The following is a 17,235-nucleotide window of genomic DNA, read 5'->3' on the forward strand; positions in this document are numbered from 1 at the left end:
ATGCTAAACCAATTCATTATTTCTTTTCACTTTTTAAAATATAGTATTTTTGAAGAACCTACATATAAACATAGTATCAGGCACCATGGCAACAAAGAGAAGATAAATGTAACTGGCATACTTAGTATTGTGATCAGAGTCAAACAAAGCCAGGTGAGAAGTGTATTAAATATCTATAAAAGGTACAATCTTAATAGGAAAACCATTAAGCATATTCAGAACAGAATGAAAGAAGTAAATAACAGATTTGAATAAACTCAATTTGTGTACCAAAAAAAAAAGAAGTAGGTTGTAACTTGAATCTGGAGACTATCCTGTTGAGAACAATAACAAAGAGGTTTTGTTTGGTTTTGTTTTTTTAAAAAAAAAAAAACCTTTGGACTAGCAATTATAAACTATAAAAAAGATTATAGTCAGTGTCCTCACCAGAGGCCTTCTGAATCATTAAAAGAAAATTAGCCAGCAGAGAACATAACATTAGAATTGGCAAGAAAGGTTGGAAACCAAAATTAATTGAGATGACATAAGTGCATTCTTATTGGGTAAGCATTTTTCATGCAAGAAACAAAGCTGAAGAAATAATAGAAATTACTTATTACAGAAATTTTTCAGAGTATTAAATCTTTAATGTCAATGTTTGTGATATTTCTGCATATTTAGTTTACATATTTGCAACATATAAGACAATTTGGCCTATTAGAGTCAAAGTTCAGCCTAATAATTCCAATTTAAAACATGTAATTAATTTACAATTTAGATTTGTGATTTTGATTTTTACTATACAAACTTAGGTTACTAAGATTTATCATAAAGTTTAATTTACTATATATTTAGTATTTACTTTAACATTTGTAAAGGTCTGTCAGAAAACTGAACTACTTGATAATTAGTGAATACATAAAAGTTATTTAAATAGTTTAAAATTTAATAAATTTGTAAAAGGAATAAAATATAAAGTCCCATTTTAAAAGATGGCTTAAGGGATCCCTGGGTGGCGCAGCGGCTTGGCGCCTGCCTTTGGCCCAGGGCGCGATCCTGGAGACCCGGGATCGAATCCCGCATCGGGCTCCCGGTGCATGGAGCCTGCTTCTCCCTCTGCCTGTGTGTCTGCCTCTCTCTCTCTCTGTGACTATCATAAATAAATTTTAAAAAAAATGTTTTTAAATAAATAAAAAAATAAAAGATGGCTTAAGGGATCCCTGGGTGGCGCAGCGGTTTAGCGCCTGCCTTTGGCCCAGGGTGTGATTCTGAGGACCCGGGATCGAATCCCACGTCAGGCTCCCGGTGCATGGGGCCTGCTTCTCCCTCTGCCTGTGTCTCTGCCTCTCTTTCTGTGTGACTATCATAAATAAATAAAAATTAAAAAAATAAAAATAAAAATAAAAATAAAAGATGGCTTAAACTGACTTCTCTTAAAAATAAGATTTGTAAGGTTGAACTTTAAAACTTAATGAAAGTTGGGGATCTCTGGGTGGCTCAGCGGTTTAGCGTCTGCCTTTGGCCCGGGGCGCGATCCTGGAATCCCGGGATTGAGTCCCAGGTCGGGCTCCCGGCATGGAGCCTGCTTCTCCCTCCTCCTGTCTCTGCCCCCCCCGCCAGCATAAATAAATAAATAAATCTTAAAAAAAAAAAAAAAAACTTAATGAAAGTAAAGGGTTTTAAATTAACTAATAAACTATGTACAAATTCTCAAGACCAAAGTAACTGCAGAATAATCTTTTGTGTTTTTTTTAAAAAATCACCTTCAACGATACCAAATCCAAATAGTCTTACTCATCCTTCAATATTCAAGTCAAATTCTCTTTTCCACAGAAGCATCTATCCTATATATTCTATACGATAAAAGAAAATAAATTTCTCTACCGTTTAAATTGCTAATTTATTCTACTCTAGTAGTGCAACTTGTCATGAAAAATACTCCTCTTTTAGAGACATAGATCTTCTATCCAAGATCATAAGCACTCTCAGAACATGGATCATGTCTGTTTATCTCTAAGAGTATCTCCTATAACACAATCTTAATAATATGGTAACAATTGGTGGTTGATGAACAGAGTTTTAATAATGAGTTTCTTTTTTAAATGCATTATTACCTCTGTTACATCCCAGTGATGTAAAAACTGATCCAAGTCGGTAAGGTAAAGCAGCACAGGAGAAAGCTGTGTCTGGATAACATGAGGAACTCCTCGAAGGCTCTGAAGCCAAGTCAACTCCTCTTTTGAAAACCCTAATTTGGGTATAAACACAGACAATTTAAAAAACTAAACCACAAAGCAAATCATATTCTTCATATTTTTTTTTAAAAGAGACATGACATGTACCTTTAAAGGTAGGTTTAGAAAACCTGTATTCTTCTTCAAGCTTTGCTTTCTCTGAATTTCTGCATTTCATGTATTTTTAAAAAATGAATTGCTTATAATAAGAGGCAGTAAAATTCATAAAATTACAAAAAGTACAAAAGCATGTGATCTTACCCAATATATGATACAGCAAGAAATAGGTTTTATCCCTCATATTAGGAAGTTTATCACTTTTACTTTAAAAAGAATGTGAAAGGCAAATGCTTTTTATTTTTTTTTAAATGCTTTCTCTTTAAAGGTAGGTTTAGAAAAGCAAAGCAACAAATAAAATGATATACATCTTCATACATATACTATCTCTATATTTTCTTATATAATATCCCTTCAAATTCAAATGTTTTAAAACTACTCTATCCCTCCTAAACCCTTCTGGATTTTTTTTTTAATAATACATGTATAGTTCCTTCAACTACCCCATATAAAACAAAATTTGATTCTCTTACCACCTCTATTACTCTTGGTCTGACCTACATAGACAACCTGACAGTCTCTCCTGAAAGACAATGCTCAGAATGATTAGAATACCAGCAACGTGATCTGCTTTGATGTTCAGATCCCTGTATTTCCATGACACAGCCTAAAGAATCTGATGGCCACATCACACTACTGACTCCTAAGGAGCTTTTCCAAAACCACTAAACCTTCTAACTGGTACTACCATTAAAACATAAAGCCCGTGCTTCCTATCTCAAATAAGCACATCTAAAAATATGAAATAAATACATTTATCTTATATGCAATATTTATCTTGCTGGATTCAGCTCATTATCAGCACTTGTCAAGTTCTTTCTAGAGTCTCATTTAACCTATCCATTAAGCATCCTAACTTCAAGTATTCAGAAAATTTCAAAGAATCTCATCTTCATCATTCAAATATAAAACACAAATGCTGAAATAGTACAATCATTTAAAACAACAGCAATTATACATCTAACTTATAACATTTCTAGATTCATCTTACTAATTTTGCTTTGAGAGCAAATGGAATATAGAAAACGGTGAATCGAAATCTGATGTACATTCCTACTGAACATTTTAAATATGTTTAAGATGGATATTCTGTTCATCAGTTTTTTAAAAGTCTGCAATGGGGTTTGCACCTGGCTATCAGAAAAAGAGTCAAGTAGGGAGGGACTCCTGGGTGGCTCAGTCAGTTAAGTGTCTGCTGTTTGGCTCAGGTCATGATCTCAGGGTCCCGGGAATGAGCCCCACATATCCCCACATCATGCTGTCAGGCTCCCTGCTCAGCGGGGAATCTGCTTCTCCCTCCACTCCTGCTTGTGCTCTCTCTCTCTCAAATAAAATCTTAAAAAAATTTTTTTTGAAAAAGTACATCCAGTTCACTATAAACCAGGATAATAAAGTTGAGAAATAAGACAAAGAAAGGAAAATATACTCATGTGACATTCAAATAATCCCCAGAGTACTTGTACTCTGAGAGATTTAAACATAAATCATATATATCCCTGCCTCAAGAGCCTGACAATGGAGGGTAAAATATTCCTTCAAAGATTTCCACTTGTTAGTCAATAAAAATCATTTCAAAAAAAAAAAAAATCATTTCAAGATAAACAGATTATTTATCATCTTCAAAACTTAGACCTAAATAGGCAAGACAGCAAATCTAGGGAGAATTATTTTTTTTTTATTGAAGTTCAATTTGCCAACATATAGCATATCACACAGTGGTCATCCCATCAAATGCCCCCCTCAGTGCCCGCCACCCAGCTCCCCAACCCCCCGCCCACCTCCCTTCCACTACCCCTTCCTTGTTCGTTTATCTAGAGAGAATTTTCATATTAGATTTTGCCTTTCCTTAACTTGGCCGGTGAATGTCTTTACCTGTAAGTGTTGAAAATAAGAAGCTGAAATAGTCCACATCATTCATCAACCAGTCTTTAACTGAATACTTCCATCCAGAAAATGATGATCTATAATAAACAATGGGAGAATTATTACCAGATGTGACCAACTTGAAGACTCTAGAAAAATAGCACAATATATAACCATTTTTCTTTATTGAAAACAAATCTGCATTGATAATTTAAAAATCCATGGTATACATTTACTTTCATATAAGGGCTCAAGTACCATAATAAGAAAATTTTAACTTCTAAAATATTTATATTTATCTGAAGTTTTCATGAAAAAGTATAATTGGTCCATATATATGGTGTAACTTAGAAAATTTCCACACCACTTGAAAATCAGACTGTAAGGAGCCAAGATGAAGCTTTGCTTTTCAGTAGTAGGTATGGCTGCTACTTGATTTTCCTAAAGTCTTACCTTGCTTACTTAAATGAGTTAAGTTTAAACAAGCTCCAGCTTCTTACCTAACTAAACTAAAAAAGTATCTTGGTTAGGTAAAAAATATTCCATGTAGAGCTACTATACAATAATTATGTGTTTCTATACTTGGCAAAGCTGTATAACTGGGTCTGCCTCATAATAGTGCAACTCAAGTATTGGTAGGGTGCTTAAGGCATAGCTAAATGTAAAGCAGTATCTCATTAAATGAGGATTATGTGGTTCCTGCTGTGGGATCAGTTTCCGGTGATTCCTTTAAAAACTCTCTTCAAGTTAAAGCTAAAGAAAAAGACTGCCAATGTCTGCCTTAGATATGGCAAAAAAAAAAAAAAGGGAGGGGGAGGGGGAGGTGTGAGAATGATCAGATCAAACAAGCTGAGGCTACAAATTTTATCACAGCTACCTGAATAAATGTCTGACAAAATTAAGAGTCTCTAATTTAAGTAAAAGCACTTTTTTTTTTACTGTTAAAATAGTTGTATTTATATTTATTAATGTTCTTTAAATTTGGGGAGTTAAAATAATGAAAACAACCTTCCGAGTATTATTCCCACAGTAAGCAAAGGACTATTGAGGGAATATCAAAAAGATGTTATAAAAAAGCCAGAAATGCATAATGGAAAGGAGTATTAAATGGTAGTTAGAAAACAAACTAATTCGCTTTTTAATCCAGTGAAAACGGGAATCAACTGTGCCATCCAGTGGCTAAAAGAGGTAACATATCCACTTAAGAGTCCACTTTGGACAAATGACAAGCAATATATCATACAGTCTTAAAATTATGACCATATGTACTATATAGCTAAGCCACAATACTTCTGAGAGTAAGACGGGGCAAAAGAAGCAAAATGAATCTGTTCCTGGCAGAGCAGGTCATATATTTACCACTTAAAACCCTAGCCAAATTTCTTAGTCCCAAAATTTCTCCCTTGTCAAAGATTTTTATCTAACAATGTAGATTACCTCTCCACATTTATGTCTTATGTTTCCCAATCTAGCTGTAAATAAACTAGGGGCAGAAAGGGTGAGGAATGAGCAAAGGCAAATGGAAAAATGCAAGTAAGAATGCTATGGGGGAAAAAGTCAAACTAAAAAACTGCAAGTGGACAATAAAAAAAGTAGGTGCAGCAACTCTACACTTTTCAAAAGATAAACTGAATACCAACAGTTTTCAGCTGATGAGTTTTTCATACATGGAATAAACTAATATTCCTTGGGATTAACTCTGATAAAGACAAACACGGGTGTCAAAAACTACAAAACCTAAATTGAACCTGATCTCACAATCCAATTAATGTAACAGATAAAAATCAGATTTAAAGGAATATTTCAGAAAATCAGTCTGGCAACAGCGGACAAGATAGATAGGATATTGTAATAGTACAGGTGGAAGATTATGAAAAACAGCTGGCTAGTTTACAGCCATGATGGAGGAAAGAAAGGGATATTTGAAAAGAAAACCAGATATGAATTAACCCAATGTATGACTGAAGGAAGCAAACATTATTTTAAAATTCTGAATCTAAAAGTGAAACGATGTCATTGGCCCGAGAAAGTTGAGGAGTCCTAATTTTGTATTATTTTTTAAAAGACAGATTGGTTTGAATGGGAATAATACATCTACAGAGAGAAGTCCACTAATGGACTCTGTTAAAAAGCAAAATTTAACTTGGTGGACTTTTAACTACAATGACAATCTGTTTTTAATGATTATGAACCCCTACTATTATTTGTAAATTTATTTTCAACAGTTAGCACAAATCTCCACAAGAAAAAAGTAAACATCTGAAAACATCCTTACAAAAATTATTACGCAATGTGAATCATAACTGATGTTGATAAAAATACTAAATATAGCTTTCAAGGACAATCAATTTCAAGAAGTGTTCAAATGGTGATTTTAAATCAATTTTAAAACTGATCCTTCACAGGACACCTGGGTGGCTTAGCAGCTGAGCATCTGCCTTTGGCTCAGGGCATGATCCCAGAGTTCCTGGATCAAGTCCCACACTGGGCTCCCTGTGAGGAGCCTGCTTCTCCCTCTGCCTATGTTTCTGCCTCTCTCTCTCTCTGTCTCTCATGAATAAATAAATAAATCTTTAAAAAACAAAGAAAAAACCAAAAACTGATCCTTCACAAATTATATCAAAGGAACAGAGTGCCCTCTACTGGAAGTTAATAAACACAAAAACAATTTGGTAACAGAAAAAAAAATAACATTTAATTTTTTTTAAAAGCCTAGCATTAAATAATTGATTAGACAAGGAACAGGATTTAAAAAAAAAAAAAAAAAAAAAGCAGGATTTTTGTTTCCCCAAGAAAGGAAAACATGGGAAACTAATAAATGCTTAAAATACTTAAAAATAAGACCAAGTCTTTCTCTAATGCACGTGCATATAGAAGAAATGTAACACTAAATTTTCACATATAAACATGTTACAGATAGCTCTCTTCTGCTAAAAGGAAAGACGATCACCAGTTATGAACCACACTTCAGGTGACGAGATTCCAACATGTCATATACTGGTAAGGAGAGACTGTCAAGCTAAAGAAAGTCTACTAATAAAGTGAGCTACTCCTACTTAACTGGGATAGGGGACCTGTATAGACAAGAAACCATAAGGAAGTTAGTCTTTAAACTCTTCAGGTACAGCCTAGATTTCTGCCTAAAACCATATTAGAGCCTGTCCATGAGCCACAATCAGTAATAAGTATTACTGAATACTAAAAATATTACACCTAATGATACAAACACAGGTGTTTAAGAATACTTTGAATATCTGTAATATAAAACACCATTAATTAGTTATAAACATTTAAGAGTAAAATGATGCAACCACTATGGAATACAGTATAGCAATTCCTCAAAAAAATCAGAGGATTACCATGTAATCTAGCAATTCCACTTCTGGGTATATTAACCAAAAGAATTAAAAGCAAGGACTTAAACAGATTTGTACACTATGTTCAAAGCAGCATTATTCACAATAGCCAAAAGATGGAAAACAACAAGTATCCATCAACAGACAAACAAAAGGTAATATATACATACAGTGGAACATTAAGTCAGCCTTAAAAGGGAAATTCTGATAGAGTTATGCTGTGTGAAATATCCAAGACACAAAGGGACAAATATTATATGATTCAATTTATATGAAGTACCTAGAATAATCAAAAGCATGAAGATAGAATAGTGGTTGCTAAGCGCTGGGAGTGGAGATGAGGAGTTATTGTTTTAACACATGCAGAGTTTCAGCTTGGAATGATGAAAACGTTTTGGAGATGGACAGTGGTGCCAGTTGTACAACAATGTGAAAATACTTGATGTCACTATACGGTTTTAACTGTACACCTACAACTGGTTAAGATAGTTAAGTTTTATGTTATGTATATTTAACCACATGTGTACACACACACACACACACACACACAAAGATTTCAATTGATTCCTTGTCTGAGTATACAAACATGCTTATTTTACCAGCTGTATTAAATTTGCAGGTCCCTGAAAAGAAGTCTGTCTCACAATTCCATAACACCAAGGTTAATTTTAAGCACAGTATTCTCACCTGCCATGGAACCCATACAACATGCTTTTGATAATTTCAAATCTGTATAAATCTATACAAATACTATTATAGATAACTTCTAGCTATACAAATCACTAAAAAACTTGCAACAGTCTTATTCTAGTGAACTTACTCTAGGAATAATATCAACAGTTTTAATTGCTGCATTAAGAGTAAATTAAGTTAGTAGCAGTATGTGACTTTAAAAGTGCTCTGTAGCTTATACATTGCCAATAAAAGGCATAGAGAAAAAGACTACACACTTAAAATACAGTTCACTTGAGGATGCTACCTCATGTGCAGTATCCCGATAAGCATAGCAGCCAAACTTGAACTGAGTCTTCCCATAATGCAGCAACGACTTAACCGAGAAAGTAAATCAGCAGGCAGACTGGGTAGAAAATATACAAGCTGGACCAAACGCTGCTGAGACTCCGCTGGGAGAACCACTACAGTGCCTTCTTGTGGATCTAGTGGGGATAGATACACATATTAAATTCAACTATAAAAGATATACAGAGATCAAATTAATAAAGCAGATTACTGTGTTAAACTGAATTCCAATACATCAACTACATTTAAAAAAAATTTTATCATAAAGTATATGTACAACTTAAACTATTTTCTAAGGTAAAATAAACATAATCATTATTTAAAGACACATTTGTTTAACACACTAATAATTCCATAACATCCAAGTGTCATGTATGAAATAAGAACTTTGATGGGGGTAAAGGAATTGAACACAAAGTAAAACAGTAAAAAATAAGCACTTTTGCTAAACAGTGGCAGTCATAATATCAACCTAATTTAAAGCAAAAGGTACCTATATATATAAGCAATACTGAAAAAACAGACTTAAAAGTATAACCCAAGAAGGTAGAAGCAAACAAAAGTCCATTACTTAAAGAATGTATAAGTGAAAGATCCATACAACGGAATACTAGTACTCACCAATAAAATATAAAGTACAGATACATGCATGCTACAACATGCATTAATTTTGAAAACAGTACATTAAGTAAAAGTAGCCAGATTCAAAAGACCCTTATTATAAAATTCCATGTTCAAAATAGGCAAATCCACGGAGAGAGAAAAGTAGATTTCTGTGCCAGGAGCTGGGGAGGATTACTAAGGGGTATAGTTTCTTTCTGGAGTGATAAAAATATTCTGGAATCAGACAGATTGCATAAATTTGGGAATGTGTTAAAAACATTGAAATGTACATAAAATAGCAAATTTTATGGCATGTGAATGATTATATCTCAATAATAAATAAAAATTATATATATGTATATATCCCAGTATGCTTTTATTAGTATTTTTTAAATACTAATAAAATGTAAAATGTTTCCTGGGAGGAATTAAAAATGTAAATATATGGAAGTCATACAAGATATCCATTATGATTAAGTATGTAATTTGCGGCTGAAGTTCAAAGGAATTTTTTTTAAATTCCTGATCAGTTTTGAATTTGTGAACAGCAGGGGGGTGAAAAGATGATTTATGAATCCGAGAAACAATCCACAACAACTACCCTTCTAAAATTATCCTAATAAAAAATACTTACTATTGAAAATAAATTTACTATTTGAAATCTTGTTTTGGCAATTTAACCATGGTATAACCAATTTATAATTTAAAGGAAAGGCTTGGCTTGGGTCACTATCCCAGGATCCTGGGACTGAGCCCTAGATCAGACTCCCTGCTTCTCCATCTCCTCCTGACCCTCCTCCTTGCTTGTGCTCACTCTCTGTCTCAAATGAAAGAAAGAGAAAAGGAAAGAAAAAAGAAAAGAAAAGAAAAGAAAAGAAAAGAAAAGAAAAGAAAAGAAAAGAAAAGAAAAGAAAAGAAAAGAAAAGAAAAGAAAAGAAAGAAAAGAGAAAAGAAAGAAAAGAAAAGAAAAGAGGGAGAGAAAAAGAAAAGGGAAGGGAAGGGAAGGGAAGGGAAGGGAAGGGAAGGGAAGGGAAGGGAAGAGAAGGAGGAGAAGGAGAAGGAGAAGGAGAAGGAGGAGAAGGAGAAGGAGAAGGAGAAGGAGAAGAGAAGAGAAGAACAAACGAGGAAACCTAAAGAGTTCCCCTTAGAAGCTTCCTTCCTAATTCAGGGTAGATCAATGGCTACCTACACAGTTGAACTCTTACCATAGATTCGGAGAGCAGAAGCTTGCAAACTTTTTAGTAATTCTTTATTTGCTCGTGCTGCTGCAGTATGGATGATATCAATAAGCTGTGTTGAGAGCTCAGGATTTCGGGAGCCAAGATGAGCAAGTTGCAATGGTAAACCAGCCAGCCAACGGGATAACACTTTACTACGATATCTAAGAAACACCAAAGAAGAACAAAATAAAGTATGATTTCCAAAGACAAGGGAAATAAATTTAAACAAAAAAAAGTTTTAACTTGACTATACCAGAGTAACAAATCATCTACCAAGAAAACCACATGTACTCATTTAAACATCTGAGAGCCTACAAGAATGGCAGCATAAATTTATTCAGCTATAATATTTTCCACAATTTTACCCATTGAATTAAAAAGATCATGTAATTTGGGGTACTAATTGTATGTTTATCTTAAAAACCGTATGTTTATCTTAAAAAGGGGAAAAGTGCTCAATGGTACAACTCTTTGTACCATTTATTTTAATTAATTATACTATATTAACACACTGATGCATTCAATGAAGGGTGCTCCCAGACTAAATGGCTTCGAACCTGTGTTATTTTAATTCTTCAGTATAAAGCTGACCCTTGAAAACAACATGGGTCTGAACAGCGTGGGTCCACTTATAAGCAATTTTTCTTCAATAAATCTATTTTAAAAAGTTTTTGGAGAATTGCAACAATTTGAAAACCTCAAAAAGTGCACAGCCTAGAAATACTGAAAACATTATATTCTAATTTCTTAGATGTAACTGTAATAATGTATGTAACATCTAAAATATGTGTTTATCAACTGTTATCGATAAGGCTTCTAGTCAACAGTAGGCTATTAGTAGTTAAGTTTTAGTGTAGTCCAAAGTCACACACAGATTTCTGTGCACGAGGGGTGGGGATGTGTGGGGGAGGTGTATGTCAGTGTCCCTAACCCCTACATTCTTCAAGGGTCAACTGTACTTGTACTCAAGAAAGCTCCAGTGTCTCTATGCTCAGGTAACAGCAATCACTTTTGCTGTAGCCCAAGAGCTTAATGATTTAAGCATGACCTTTGTTGTAAGATCTGAACTTAAGTCTCAGCTCTATGTCCTATTTAAGACACTCACCAACTTATGTAACCTAAGCTTCAGTTTCCTCCTATAAAATGAAAGTAACAGTACCTACACCTACCTCATAGTAGGAGTATGAGATTTAGATAAACTATGAAAAGCACCTTGGTTTGTACTACAGACTCAAATGTTTCAACAACTACCTATGTATGCTGAGGTATCCCACAATCCTTTTCTGCCTAAACATACATTCCTGACCATCTGAAATATACCTCAAACCCATCACATTAAAAAATTAATTCCTTAGTTCCACTCTTCGTGTTGTCCATCTCACTTGATAGCACCAAACTAAGCCAGAAACTTTCTCATCTTCTACTGTCCTCATTCCCATACCCAACATGTCCTTAAGGGCTAGTGGTTCAACTTCCATAACTTTTACAGAAAGCAAAAGAAAAGGCTGAGGCTACTATAGGTTGTTCCAATTGTCCTTAAGCTGTAGTGAACAAGTAGAAATACAAATTCAAAGAGGCTTTTATCTGCTTGGTTATACACATAAAGATTACTGGTACTATTAGGTATGCTCCTTTATACAATTTTGTTTTTTTTCTTATATGCAACGAAATGAGATTAAAAAATGAACTTCTCCAAAGATTTTATCACCCTATTATTTTATTTCAACAGACTATAAAAGAACTCCCCAAGAAAAAGAAAGGCAAAATAAATGAAATTTTACCTGACTTTGTAAGATCTCAGTTCTTCTTTTTGATAGATTTTACTGAAAAACTTCAGTAACAAAGTCCGAACTGGCAGGAGAAGGCCTCTCTGCTGATACAATGTATAAACTGCCTTGATGAGAGACTCTGTAGCCTCTAAAAACAAGAACAACTGCATATGAATCAAAAATGTTTCTTTACCAGCTCTAATTCCTCTAAAAGCACAGATGCGGTTTACTTTGTTCCTATGACAAAGAAGACCCTAGTCACAAAATGATCACTACCGAAGTCCTGTAGCAATGACCCAATATAAAAGTCAAACCAACCAGAGATTACATATAAATTTTCTTAAGGGACAAAAAAACCTATGTAGTGATGAAAATAACCAGGATTCTTAGAAAGATGAGTAAGATGGGAACAAAACAGGAAAGCTTTGTTTTTGAATGAAAACAATTAGTAAGTCATACTAATATGTAACTTCAGGCTAGAAGTAGAGACAGGCAGGATTCATTCCAGATGGATAAAAGGGAAAAGTGCTCAATTTCTAATCAAACTAGACTGAGAAATGGGTATTTTATCATTAGGCTCAATGGCATTTCCTCTTAACTGTATCTACCTTCTTTTACTCAAGTCTGTAATCTACTAGAAATCTTACCATGTTGCTTCACAAAGGACCTACTCACTGAGAAAGAGACGCTCTGAGCCATATACAATTTAAGTGTTCAAGGAGACAGTACTTTGTAGGAGCTATCTTTTATGGCTTGAATGTAATTAACCTATGTATAAAGTTTGAAAATCACTAATTCAAAACTAGACCCTAATAGCATATATAAGAGCTCCTCTCTGAAAGAAAGATAAAGCAGTTAACACCTACCTCTGTTGGGTTGTATCTGCATTAACCTCCACGATACCCCAAGCAATCTGTTCAGCTGCTTACTATTTAGCCTAAAGCCATCTTCAAGGGTCTCTGTCACAAACTTCCTTATCATTTCTATCCAATTGGAATCCTTCTGCAAAGTTGAGGCATTTGCCAGGGAGACCATGATATCAGACAGTGTTAAATTCAGTAAAAGATGATCTACATTATTGGAGAGAATCGTGCAATGCTTGATGCTAAAAACAAACAAAGACACACACATCTATCAAGTGTTAAATCTACCATGCCTGCTTCACTTAGAATACTTAAAAAAAGCTATCAATGGGTCAAAAAATTTCCTTTTAAAATAAATTGCCAAGAAGCAGGTATGGAGGCAAGGTTTAGGCCACTGTTTTGTAAATAAACCATTCCTTATGGAATTAAGGTTGTTAAGAAGATATGAATTACACTGTATACTGCTCATTACCCAAGTTCCTCTTCACACAAAAAGTAAAGGCCCTAGTAACAATACTTGGTAATCCTAAACGTGATTTGGAGAGAAGACTTGAGAACCTTAACATGCTTGAAGATTTTTTTTAAAGCATATACCTATATTTGGATGTAGGTCACAGTAGATCTTAACTCTGCTTCTACCTCACCAACATAATCACTAATTTCTCCTGGCCACAATTTCTGTATGTGTGACATAAGCAGACTGGTCCAAATAAGCACTATTCTGAAACAACTTTTGTGATACACATATTAAAACCAGTTTTTTTCTAGCTAAATAAGACATTTCTTTTAAAGCAAGAAATAGATTTCCAAAAATATTTCAAATACTTTCAATAAAAAAACTGCAACTCAGAATATAAATACTTATTTCAGACTATGGCATATTCAAAAGCAGAGCCTATTTATTTCAGGTTTCAAAAAAATGTAAAGTTAATTAAAATAAAAAATCTCTCGGGACGCCTGGGTGACTTAGTGGTTGAGTGTCCGCCTTTGGCTTAGGGCGTGATCCTGGGTCTAGGGATCAAGTGAGTCCTGCATGGGGCTCCTCACAGGGAGACTGCTTCTCCCTCTACCTGTGTCTCTGCCTCTCTCTCTTTCTCTGTGTCTCTCATGAATAAATAAATAAATATCTTTTTTAAATAAATATTTTTTACAAAATTTAAAAATCTCTCAAACTAGCCAATTTTAAAGGAAAAAGTTACTCTTAGGTCAAGCATGAGCAAAGACACAGTGGTCAAGAACCAATACACGGGAAAGGAAATAAAAGAAATTTGGTACTATCAGAGCATCAAATGTACAGTTACAGGAATGACAAACGAGCCTGGAAAAATAAAATGACACCAAATTACAAAGAGTTATTAGAAAGACTAAGGGCACTAGAGTTAATTCTGAAACCACATGAGTAACATAGTTGAAAACTTATTTCAGATGGGTGATTCTATGGATGGAAAAGTTACCAGACTATAAACAAGCAGGGGCGCCTGGGTGGCTCAGACTGTTAAGCCTCTGCCTTCAGCTCAAGTCATGATCTCCAGGTCCTAGGATCAAGCCCCAACTCATACTCCGTGCTAAGTGGGAAGTCTGCTTCTCCTTCTCCCTCTCTTTCTCTCCTGCTCTCTCCCCTCCCTCACCTGCTCTTTCTCAAATGAATAAATAAAATCTTTACAAAACAAAAACAAAGAAGCAGTTATGTGGCTATTGTAACAATCTAGGCAACAGATGGCAAGCTCAAGAACCAGGGTCAATGCTGGGTATGGACTGGGAGAAGGCAGAACATTTAGCAAGAATAAAAATTAGCTGGATTTGAAGTTTAAGTGTATAAGATGTATGTGAGTCTTGGAAAGGTGGGAATTGGGGGAATTAAAAGTTCTAGCATTGGTGACTGGATAAATGAAGCAGCAGAGATCCAGAAAATAAATATTACTTTTGATATGTGTAGCCTGAAGTGTCTCCGGTATAACCCCAGGCAGAGGCTAAAAGACAACTCAAAGTTGTCAGACAAATCTGACACCAGAAGGAGAAATCCAAGCTATTTGATGAAAATTACTCATATGACCACTCTTAGTTGCAAAAGAAGCAGGAAATACAATTTTTACTTTTTATAGTCATATTCCTAGCTACACACCAGAAATTAAGAAAAGAAAGAATGAGACTGGGACAAAGAACTAGCAGTCTACACATCACAAACCCAAATAACTACAAGGTTTTTTGCAAAACTGCCCAGCACCCAAAACCAAGACACATTTTAACATTAATTAGACCACACAAAAACTCAATTGCCACATTTCTTCACAAGTAGAGCTTACCAAGATCTACCCTAAGTATATCTCAAGCAGCATAATCTATTACTGTCTGGCAGGTCCAAATGGACACTGCAAACTTAGGAGAATCTATTCTGCTCTTCCAATAATTTACACAAATTTTTAAAGACTAAATATACCAACCATCAATTCTATGAGGGACGCAGGCCGATAGGTAAACCAATTTTCAGTAACAATAATGTAGCTAATTAGAACTAATCCTCTTCCTCCAAACAACTTTAAAACTAGATGAAATCATTTTTAAAAACCTCAGAAGTATTCAAGAGCTAAGAAGATAATAAACATTTACTGGGTCCCAAAATCTATGAAAAAAGCAAGATACTATCACTCAAGGATTTGTCCTTAGGGCAGCTGCCAATTTCAAAGAAAATGCTGCAAAACTGATGTAACCTTTAAGCAGCCTCACAGGGAAAAGTCAGAGCCCAGGACCTGACTAACAAGGGGACTTTCATATATTATCCAGGGTAAAGGTGAAGAAGAAATAAAAATAGCTCTTAGGTAAAACTTAATCCCAATTTTGCTTTACACCAGTGGCTTGAATAACCATTCCTCCCAACCAGCTCTACAGATTCAACACAATTCAAATCAAAATCCCAACATGCTATTTGTAGTTATCAATAAATTGATCCTGAAGTTTTTTGCTTTTGTTTCTTTTGCCTTCGTGGATGTATCTTGCAAGAAGTTACTGTGGCAGATTTCAGGTTGTACTACAAAGCTGTGGTCATCAAGACAGTGTGGTACTGGCACAAAAACAGACACATAGATCAATGGAGCAGAATAGAGAACCCAGAAGTGGACCCTCAACTTTATGGCCAACTAATATTCGACAAAGGAGGAAAGACTATCCACTGGAAGAAAGACAGTCTCTTCAATAAATGGTGCTGGGAAAATTGCACATCCACATGCAGAAGAATGAAACTAGACCACTCTCTTGCACCATACACAAAGATAAACTCAAAATGGATGAAAGATCTAAATGTGAGACAAGATTCCATCAAAATCCTAGAGGAGAACACAGGCAACACCCTTTTTGAACTCAGCCACAGTAACTTCTTGCAAGATACATCCATGAAGGCAAAAGAAACAAAAGCAAAAATGAACTACTAGGACTTCATCAAGATAAGAAGCTTTTGCACAGCAAAGGATACAGTCAACAAAACTTAAAGACAACCTACAGAATGGGAGAAGATATTTGCAAATGACCTATCAGATAAAGGCCTAGTTTCCAAAATCTATAAAGAACTTATTAAACTCAACACCAGGGATCCCTGGGTGGTTCAGCGGTTTGGCGCCTGCCTTTGGCCCAGGGCGCGATCCTGGAGACCCGGGATCGAATCCCACGTCGGGCTCCCTGCATGGAGCCTGCTTCTCCCTCTGCCTATGTCTCTGCCTCTCTCTCTCTCTCTGTGTGACTATCATAAATAATAAAATAAAAATTTTAAAAAATAAATAAATAAATAAACTCAACACCAAAGAAACAAACAATCCAATCATGAAATGGGCAAAAGACATGAAGAGAAATCTCACAGAGGAAGACACAGACATGGCCAACATGCACATGAGAAAATGCTCTGCATCACTTGCCATCAGGGAAATACAAATCAAAACCACAATGAGATACCACCTCACACCAGTGAGAATGGGGAACATTAACAAGGCAGGAAACCACAAATGTTGGAGAGGATGCACTGTTGGTGGGAATGTGAACTGGTGCAGCCACTCTGGAAAACTGTGTGGAGGTTCCTCAAAGAGTTAAAATAGACCTGCCCTACGACCCAGCAATTGCACTGTTGGGGATTTACCCCAAAGATTCAGATGCAATGAAACGCCGGGACACCTGCACCCCGATGTTTATAGCAGCAATGTCCACAATAGCCAAACTGTGGAAGGAGC

The 17,235-nt window shown here is 35.1% G+C and overlaps 1 protein-coding gene across 3 annotated transcripts in view; it reads right to left on the minus strand.

Moving 5' to 3' along the window:
* TEX10 (testis expressed 10) overlaps positions 1 to 17,235 on the minus strand; it is a 63,694-nt gene that overhangs the window by 20,568 nt on the left and 25,891 nt on the right. For all 3 annotated transcript variants that reach the window (XM_077912691.1, XM_077912692.1, XM_077912693.1), the window contains exons 6-11: positions 13,028 to 13,266; positions 12,174 to 12,309; positions 10,378 to 10,553; positions 8,529 to 8,706; positions 4,203 to 4,291; positions 2,094 to 2,227 (exon numbers count right to left, since the gene is read on the minus strand). In XM_077912691.1, the coding sequence (XP_077768817.1) occupies positions 2,094 to 2,227; positions 4,203 to 4,291; positions 8,529 to 8,706; positions 10,378 to 10,553; positions 12,174 to 12,309; positions 13,028 to 13,266 (952 nt within the window). The remainder of the gene's footprint in view (positions 1 to 2,093; positions 2,228 to 4,202; positions 4,292 to 8,528; positions 8,707 to 10,377; positions 10,554 to 12,173; positions 12,310 to 13,027; positions 13,267 to 17,235) is intronic.

The sequence above is a fragment of the Canis aureus genome, chromosome 10 (genome assembly GCF_053574225.1).
Source record: "Canis aureus isolate CA01 chromosome 10, VMU_Caureus_v.1.0, whole genome shotgun sequence".
NCBI lineage: Eukaryota > Metazoa > Chordata > Mammalia > Carnivora > Canidae > Canis > Canis aureus.